The sequence below is a fragment of the Anomaloglossus baeobatrachus genome, chromosome 2, assembly GCF_048569485.1.
Source record: "Anomaloglossus baeobatrachus isolate aAnoBae1 chromosome 2, aAnoBae1.hap1, whole genome shotgun sequence".
Lineage (NCBI taxonomy): Eukaryota > Metazoa > Chordata > Amphibia > Anura > Aromobatidae > Anomaloglossus > Anomaloglossus baeobatrachus.
Genome location: NC_134354.1, coordinates 514,741,393 through 514,751,526, shown reverse-complemented (window position 1 = coordinate 514,751,526; position 10,134 = coordinate 514,741,393). Strand labels below are relative to the sequence as shown.

Sequence of the window (10,134 nt, the reverse complement as noted above, 5' to 3'; positions counted from 1 at the left end):
AAACACTGGTGAAAATGTGTCTTAAAACACTAATCCTATAAAGGTATCTAGCTTACCGTCAGTAAAAAAACAAGCAGATGCTACCATGTGAATACAATAAAGAATGGGAAATACAGGTATAGCTACAAGTATGCAAAGTTTGGTCAATGTTATAGTATTAGTTCTACGTGCTGATATAGCAACTTATTATACATAATAAGGTCAAATTCCCTACAGTGGTTACAGCAAATTGAATAATTAAATACACATTTCAAATGCCAAGTTACTCAGTCTTTATTATCTAGCACACTGAGAATCAAAATATTACATTGTAATTTCATTTAAATATTTCCACAATAATTACTATATCTATGGACTCATCTACATCACTTCACAGCTTATTAGTGATGTATTCACTACGTCTAAGCAACATACTGTCACAAAAATCTTATTCTAATGAAAATTATTCTTTTCTGGAAATCTAGTTTTCTGCAGTCTCCTGTGCATAAGAAATGCAATGCCTCCCATGAGTGTACACAGCAAAGCTAGGAATCCAACAGTTATTCCCAAACCAACAGCAGTGTTCACGATTTCATGAGAATCCGTGTTAGAATCACCTAAAAGGTTAAAAAAGTATATATGTTAAAGAATAATACATCTCTATAAAAAAATTACAAAAATATAGTGTTATTGGAAAATATGTTTACTTTTGTTTCTATATAAAAAGCTAAATTTCCATTGTCAGAAAGAACAGTCATGGATTGATTCATCAACTTATTCACAATAGTTTTCTGGTGGTCCATATTTATGAAGCAAATGCATTGGAAAATGTATGACCATGACTATTTTATTCAATATTTCCACTACTGTTCCAACTTCTGGGTCCCATGTAAGGATTCTCTTTGTATGATGGACCCACAAAATTAAATGTTTCTCAGCCTAAACATAAGAAAATACCAACTAATTTACATCAGTTACAAAGAGAATCTGAGTCTCTTAGGTGTTCTAAATATGGATCTGCTATGATGTTGCTTATAACCAAGCAAAATTCTACTGAGGCTTTTTAAAGATGGCCTCAAAAATTTGCAGAAGATACAAAAAGTTCAACTTCACATTCCAGAAACCGTTGATGGACTGAATTAAATAGGCCCAGCATGGAATGACACTAAATAGATGAATATTCCTGGTGTTTTTGACCATTTTTATACATAGATCAATGGCCTACATGTGCAAAACAGTAATCTGTTTTTCAGATCTGACTTGCTCATTAAACTCATTAGTTGCATCTCAAAACGGATGCTATATAAATACTATCTATAGCTGATCCATTTTGTATGGATCGATTGCAATTATTAATATAGAAAATTGTATTTCATCTGGAAACTTTTATAAATTACTGATACTATATGGGTGTATAAAATAAACATATTGATGAAAGTAGGGATGAAAAATCATGCTTTCTTTCTGGATGAAAACAGAGGATTTTGCTGGTAGCAGTAATTCCCTAACAGCTATCTTGTTGAGACTGGATTATTAGGCAGAAACCGTGGTAGAATTTTAGCTCTCGGGTTTGATTTTGGACAACACGGAGGAATTTGACTGAGAAAGTACTCATTACTGGCTCTATGTTTTAATGTTATTTAACTATTTTTAATTCTCTGGTCACCTAAAGTTTATTATTAGTGATGAACGAACACTACCATGCTCGGGTGCTCAGTACTCACAACAAGCAGTTGGATGATAAGACGGGCTCTACTTGTGCATTAAAAATAATAGTAGTCAATGGGGAAAGCAAGTATTTTACCGAAAAATCTGCCAGAAAAATTCTTGAGTTCTCCATCGACTTCCAATTTACTCGATACATGAGTCGAGGCCGTTCAAGTGTCCCACTGCTACTTCTGAATACCGAGCACCTTAGCATGGTAGTGCTCACTCATCACTAATTACTACCACATATAATGTAAATATAGTAGGTTATTGCTAGCTTACACATACCAAGGTAGATTTTTTTCGGCCGAAAATAATCTACCTTTATTTGACTTAATAATAATAATAATAATAATTTTATTCATTTATATAGCGCTGTTAATTCCACAGCGCTTTACAAACATTGGCAATACTGTCCACATTGGGGCTCACAATCTAAAGTCCCTATCAGTATGTCTTTGGAGTGTGGGAGGAAACAGGAGTACCCGGAGGAAACCCACGCAAACACAGGGAGAACATACAAACTCCTTGCAGATGGTGTCCTTGGTGGGATTTGAACCCAGGACCCCAGCGCTGCAAGACTGCAGTGTTAACCACTGAGCCACCATGCCGCCTGACTTCTTTTTTTTGAGCACCCAATTTTTTGAGTGAGCAGACATTGCTCTACTAATTAGCTTACACATAGAAACATGAGTATGTTAAACCATCCCCGATGGTGTAACTGTGGGATGTTTTTTGTTTTTTTAATTTTATTCTATTGAATTGGATAATTATATAACATTACATTTTTCTGTCAAATTGACAAATGTTAGTAAAATTGTTCAAAATGAAATTAGTGTTTAAAACTTTGTTCAGATAATGTTAAGACATTCACAATGTTTAAATGTGATAAGCCTGCTCTGAAAGTAAAAATGAATTATTTTTATATTTAAACTTTATTTCTTTAAAAAAGAATGTTTCAAAACTGTTAACCTTTGTTTTCTGAATATATAACTTACAAGTATACATTTTACTTGTTTTTATTCAAATGAAAAAGAAAGTGTTAAATACTTACTGGAGATTGAATTTGTTAATTCTCCTGTAAGGAAAAAAAAAATATTGATTATGTAATTTTACTGTGTAATACCTTTGTCTTACAAGAACTGCCTAAAAATTACTGGAATATAATAATTTTCTGTGGGATCTAAAAAGACATATTATAACCATTTTAGTAATTTACCATACATTAGTAGAATGAAATGATGGTAAAAAAGACATAAAAGCACAGGATTTTAAGACACATTCTTTTGGATTTTTTTTTATTCATGCTGTATAAAGTTGATGCACATGTTAGTCAATTATATGTGACAAAATTTAAATGCTAATTGTATGGATGAACTTTCCTCAGAATTTATATTAGTCAGCATTTCTATTGGTTGTCTAATAGCTCTATATCCTTTGGACGAGGTAAAGACATATTAGATTGATGGTAATATTTCCATTTTTATATCGTATCTGCAAGCAGACTTTTTATCTCTTATAAATATTATGATCAATGAATCCTGGGACAGCAACTAACTGGTTTCCCAAGAGAATATGAGCACTTTGCTTTGCTCACCATGTCTCTGTCATGTCCCCACCGAAGTCTGCTCCTGCGACTTCTGCTTTGTTCACCAGGTGCTGCTGTATTTCCACTGCAGACAGTGCTGGTGATAGGGGACGAGTAAATGCCAGTGGTTCTGATGGGCGCAGGCTCTGCCCATCCACTAGGCTGGATTTCCCTGGGAACTGCAGTACCACTGGCTGACTGTGATGGCATTTGTCTTCCAGCTGAAGTTTTTAGCTACAGCCAATGGGAAGACACCACACCCTTCTAATTCCCCCTCCTGGATACTAGTAACTGCCAGATATAGTTTTGTATTCCTGCTTGTGTCTGCTTCTTGCTCTGTTCTGAATATTGATTCCTGTGTTTTGATCCCTGCCTGCTCTCTGACTACTCTCTTGCCTTACAATTTTGTACCTCACTGCCATCTCTGGTTTTGACCTCAGCCTGATTTCCTAACTATGCTCTTGTCTGCCAATTTTGTCCCTTTTCAGTATTTCCTGGTTTGACCCTGCCTGACGACTACTCTCCTCCGGACTCAGCCTTGCACAGGTAGCGATCTCTGTGGCCCTGTAATAATTCCAAATCCCTGAATAGGTGTTAAAGCGTTTTGGGGTTCTTCTTGGGATCCTGCTTTGTGGGTGGCTTTCCTCTAACCTGTCCATGACTGCCATTCTGAGACTGTTGATCCAGGCAGGAGTTACAGTCTCATAAGCTGTCACTGATGTTTCTAGGCAGCATTGTGCAAAGTTAAATGTGCAAAGTTAAAAACTGACCACATACTATCTCCTTTTTTTTCATTTTTGTTTTAGCAATAAATTAATCCCTTCCTGAGCAAAGCCAGTGTGGACCTTTAAGCCATCCAACCCAAAGCCTGTTTTCACCTTACTGACCAGGACAATTTTTCCAATTCTGACCAATGTCAATTTATGAGGTCATAAGTATGGAACGCTTCAATATATTGCAGTGAGTCAGATATTTTTTTTTTCCTGAGATATTCTACTTCATGTTAGTGGTAAAGCTTGGTCAAAATAATTTGTGCTAACGCATGAAAAAAAAATTGACAGTTTTAAAATTTTCAAACTGAATTTGTATTCCCTTAAACTAGTTTAATAAATAACATTTTACATATGTCTACTTTACATCATCACCATTTTTGAAACAGCAAATTCTCATATTTCCAAAAATATTTACAAAACCACAAATAAACCTATTTTGGAAACTACATTCCTTATAGAATGTATTTAGAGGTGTGGTGAACACCATGAACCAGCAGAATTTTGTAACAAGAGAAGTGGAAAAAGCCAGCAACTATATTGAAACATAGAATTTTGTAACATTGAGCCATGAACATGACAAATCACATTTTTTCCAAAATAATGTTGCTTTAGCCCCAAATTTTTCATTTTCATAGGATAAGAGAAAATGTACTGCACAATTTGTTGTACAATTTCTCCTGAGTACACGGATACCTCATATGTGGAGGAAAACATTTTATTGAGAGCATGGCAGGGCTCAGCAGGGAAGGAGTGGTATTTGAATTTTCAAGCTCCATTTTGGCTGGAAAAGATTGTGAATGTCATGTCACATTTGAAGAGCCCCTTACATATTAAAACAGCAGAATCCCCCACATGTAATCCCAGTTTCAAAACTACACCTCGTGAGGGATTTATATAGGGGTCTAGTGAGCATTTTTAACCCTTGGGTAATTCACAAAATCATATAACATTGGGCTAACTAAATGCTAAATTTCCATTTTTTACAATAAAATGTTACTTTGGGTCCAAGTTCTAGATTTTCAAAAGGGTTATTGGAGAAAATGAAGAGGTCACTCTGTTACACCATTTTCCCTGAGTACACACTGATACCACAAATGTGGTGTAAAACTACTAGTTATGTGAATCGCAGGGCTCGGAAGGGAAGGAGCACCATTTTGGAGCCCACAATTTGTGAGAATAGTTTAAGGATGCCGTGTCACATTGGCAGAGATCCTGACATGCAAGAAAAGCTGATCTACAAAACTGGACCTCACTCTTAAAAATACACCCCTCAGTGTGTTCATCAAGACGGATATTTACCGAAAGGGGCCCAGAATGGGAGACATTCGTACAGAATTAGATGTTACCCCCATAACAGTGTCAGCAGCAGATCTCTCCCATAACAGTACATCATGACCTCTCACACATAGGTGCACCTTTTTGGCAGGTGCATATTTTAGTCCAAAAAATATGGCAGACCCATTTCAGTGTAGTTTTGGTTTGATTTGCTGTCCATGAAAAATACTGATAGCGATCAGACCAATGGTAATCAATAGTTCTGTTAAAATTACTTTTTTTATCTGATTGAAATTCCCCATGAAACAAATTTCTTCATGCACTAGACCATTCAGTATCTAATCCATTAAAGGGCTCATGCGCACGTTGCGTAATTGCATGCATTTATGCTGTGTATTGCACTGCAGCGTAAATGCATGTGTCCTGCGTCCCCTGCACAATCTATGAAGATTGTGCATGAGACGTGCACACGTTGCTTTTATGAACGCAGTGATTTGGGTGCTATAATTTTGACCCAAATCCGTGCGTTCATAAAATGAACATGTCAATTATTTGTGCGTTCTGGATGCAGCTCCCGCTCTGGCTATGGTGGGAGCAGCATCCCGAGTGCATGAAATCGGCTTTTTTCTACAAACAAAACTGCATCCATTATACATAGTTTCTTCAGCGATTTGACGCGCACATGTGCTGTCAAATCGCTGCAAAATATTCAGCAGTTACATGCGAATGAGCCCTAAGTCGATGGGTGGACAAAAAAATTGATCTCATATGGATTCAATGTATAACATCTCATTTAATTGGTTAGATTGCAATTCTTGAACAAAAAAATCATTAAATCTGGAATTTTTTTTAATACTATTTTATGGACTTCACCATGCAGTATAATTGACGTTAACTTTTTTCTGTTGGTCACTATAATTACTGTAAATCCCAGAATATATTATTTTTAGGTTTCACTACTTTTGAAGAATAAATCACTTTAAAACAACCATTTTTTGTCATAATATTCTAAGAGACAAAAAATAATAAACATTTCTGTTACCAGAGCTTTATGAGGGCTTTTTTGTGTAACGAACTATAGTTTTTATTGACATTTTTAAATATGTAAAACTTCTTGATCACTTTTTCATTTACTAAATTTATTTACATATTTTTTTCTGACAATTTCATATATTTTACAGCATTCACCATGTGTAGCAATAATAATAATAATAATAATAATAATAATAATAATTATCATTATTATTATTATTATTATTAGTTGCATAGTTCAAGTAATTACACATGTGGCAATATCAACAATGTGTGTAATTTGTAATGGGTGCTTTTGTTCTTTTTACAAATATATATTTTTTATATATTTTTTAGAGCAATACTGGTTAAAGGATTTCCTACAAATTACAATTCTTTTTAGAGGACTTCAACATGCAATTCTTTGATCACATACATAAATAACACACTGCAATACTTATGAAGTGCAGTTCATTTTGCAGACTGTCAGTGTTAGACTGACATGTAGCCCATTAGACTCACAGTATCTGATAGAACGTGGTATATAGAAAATGCATAGACCATTTTTAGCCCTTTGGTTGCCAAAAAAAAAATCAGCACCTACAATATTATTGAAAGGGCAGATGGGGCGAAAAACTGAAGTAAGTGCTCTCACTGTGGCATACTTTACATATGCTGTTGTCACTGTAAATAACAGCTTCTCTCAAGGAGAGGTTAACATGTTTTGATAACAGCTAGGTCTGATCCCAGCACAATACAGCAAGAGCTTAGCTCTAAATTGTAGTTGGACCCCACTGCCGATAGCACAAGCACAACTACCTGCCCATTTCATGTCGGGGATGCAATATTACGTTCTGATGGAGTTATGGTGCCCCTCCAGTTTCAGGTGCCACTGGGTACTGCCCCTCATCTGGGGTGCAGTATTCATCTCGGATACAGAGGAGGTCATCACCAGTAAAAACACCCCAAACCACCACAACACACAGATGCCATCTCACTGGGACTATGCTGGGGTAGAGGCATTGGAGGGTGGCCATCACTAATGTAGTGGACCCCTGCTCACTAGTTCATGAAACTGTGGGGGAGGAGCTTGACAAGGGAAGTAAGGCGACACACACACAACCATTCAGTCAGTCATCAGGAAGTGACGGACAGGGAACAAGTGAGACATGGAGGACACGGTTGCTGAAGAGAAAGCTACGATACAGCTCCCTCAGGACCGGGCGCATAGAGAACAGGGTGTGGAGCCCTAGGCTGGTGGGCACTGCACGTCCCGCCAGCAGAATCCTCCGGGCAGATGATTTAAAGTCTTCTGGCCCACACCAAGTGCCTTGAGCACAGCAGCATATAGAGCCAGGGGTTGTGACCAAAAGGACAGCACCAACTACGGACTCACGCTGCCTGCTATACAAGACAGGAACGGAGCCAATCCAAAGGCTCAGGTCCCAGCATAGCTTGAACCTGCAGGGACTCTCACAACATAATGCAGGATGGAAGGACTCACAGTGAAAACCACCGATTCTGACCTCTGAACTATCCGGGATTGGCTCGAATGCATTACAGCGGGGACCTGCCATCCAAGGGCAGTGACATTTCAGTGAGTAAGGAACTTTGACTGCAACCCCTGTATTGCTCCCTTTCTTCATTGCCTCCAGTTCTGCGCTCCTTTAATAGAGTGGATTACTACTCCCCACATCTTCCCTGGGACCTGAGCGCTGCCTGTGGAGAGCTATACTATCTGAGCTGCGCTATCATCTGCCCCAGAGAAGACCTCCTGCAGCAGCGGCTAAAACTTGGCCGCACACCACAGGTGGTGTCACGAATGACTACTACCCCCATCCTCGTAATCCTCCATTTATTGACACCGCCAGAGTCACGGAACTGGGCCAGGCCACTGTGACAACCCAAATTGACACCGGACCAGTGACAAATAAACATAGGGACCCACATGGGCGCGTCATAGTAATACCACATCACTTATAGTGGTAAGGGCTTTAAGAGGCTAATGACAAGGTTGCTGTACAAGAAACACATTTTTTTACAGGCTGTTATAAATATTCTTATAGTATACTCGTTGTTACAGACTGATCCTGCACTCTGATACTAAACTACAACACTCAACTCCCAGTCAGAAAAAAACTTGAGAAACTGTTTCTTGCACTCAGACCTGGGAAACCCATAACAGAGAGCATTGCAAAACATTTACAATGGAAAAAAAATGTAAGTAATAATAAAAAAAATCCTTGTACCCTTCAAAAAAACCCACACTTTTCCAAACCCACACATATGACCATAATAATGTAAGGAACACTAATTCTAATGCTCTTTGAATTGGCTTTAGGTATCCAGTTATTAATATGTTGATTTGACAAAGAATATATAATACCAAGTATTGAATAAGAATTTTTGACTACCAACTTTTTGGCTACTCTGCCCTGGTCCTAATTGCTTTTGCATCCTCACAAAACATTATTTTGTACCTGGTTGAGTATCAACCAGTTACAAATGTGTCATCTAAATTTAAGGAAGCAATATGTGTGTAAAACTAAAATGGAGCCTTTGCTTTTAGTGCCGTAGCATCAAACAGTATATAATGTGCATATTTTTTGCACTTGTATGCATGGGATAATTTGAGAACTACTTTGGGGGCAGTAATGATTACTTACCATTATCAGTAGTGGTGACAATTCCTGGAGAAGAAATGGTTGCTGGATCGGAAACTGTTCCTGATGCGCTGGGCACAGCTCTAACATTCCTTTTTCTTCTTAGGCATGGCTGCAGGGTATTATAAAAATGAAGGAAATGTATCATAAATTCTGTTACATTTATTGCAGAGCTATTCCTCAGTTGTTTCCATCAGTCGCATAAAAAATGTAGTCACCGTGACCACAAAGAAGTACAAATACATGATAATACCAATTCTCTTGGACAGTGAAGGCCTGTGACGCCAGAAATGTATGTGTTATGAGTTCTAATTCTGTAGTAAGCACCAGGCACAACTGCGTGAATAATATACTAAACACCAACTGCAGCTCAAATCCCTCTGTCCTCGGCAGATATCGGTCTTGGGATAAATGGATAGAAAATCAGGACCGGTCAATAGCGCTGTCTGATTTTTCTATTCTTTAATAATTTGCTACGTGTTTCAATGATAAAAGCATCCTGAGGAGAGGATTTATTATCTTTGAAACGCGTAGCAAATCAATAAAGAAAAATCCGACAGCGCTATTGTTTGCTCCTGATTTTTTGTTATCCATTTATCAGTTGTAATTCTGGAACAATTCCTTTAATTTGCCCCTTAGTAGCACTATGGGATTGAACATTTGATGTTAACGTTCCTGACAGATAACAGCTAATCATTGGAGGCCAACTAAAAGTGAATATCTGTCATTTTTTACTTTCTAAGCACCCATTTAATAACTACAGAGTGCTCAAACCTAACTCTTTTATATAAAATTGATTTCCCTTAGTGTAAAATATGTTATCAGGGTACAGGTGATTTGAAGCAAATTGAATTTGTCTACTTTTTTTTAGGAATTTACTGAATGCAAAAACAATTTGTGATTTGCTTCCTAAGAATCTCATGAAATGGTTGCCACCATTTTATACCTTGCAGAAAATTACATTAGCCAAAAAAAGGCTCATATGACTTTGGGTGTAGTCACCCAGTGTTTCCCATAATGATTTGCAGCTATCACATCCATGATATTGCACAGTCATAAAAGCCTGTATAAAAGCAGAAGCAGTGATTGCAGCAGCCAATTTATGATGATTCAGCATAATGGGAGGACCTCACAGCTT

The 10,134-nt window shown here is 37.4% G+C and overlaps 1 protein-coding gene across 1 annotated transcript in view; it reads right to left on the bottom strand.

Annotated features, from left to right (window-relative positions):
- Positions 1-432: 432 nt before the first annotated feature.
- The window catches only part of LOC142289878 (zona pellucida-like domain-containing protein 1), a 67,857-nt gene continuing 58,155 nt past the window's right edge, over positions 433-10,134 (bottom strand). The window contains exons 9-11 of the mRNA XM_075333820.1: positions 9,000-9,108; positions 2,741-2,764; positions 433-596 (exon numbers count right to left, since the gene is read on the bottom strand). Of these exons, the coding sequence (XP_075189935.1) occupies positions 433-596; positions 2,741-2,764; positions 9,000-9,108 (297 nt within the window). The remainder of the gene's footprint in view (positions 597-2,740; positions 2,765-8,999; positions 9,109-10,134) is intronic.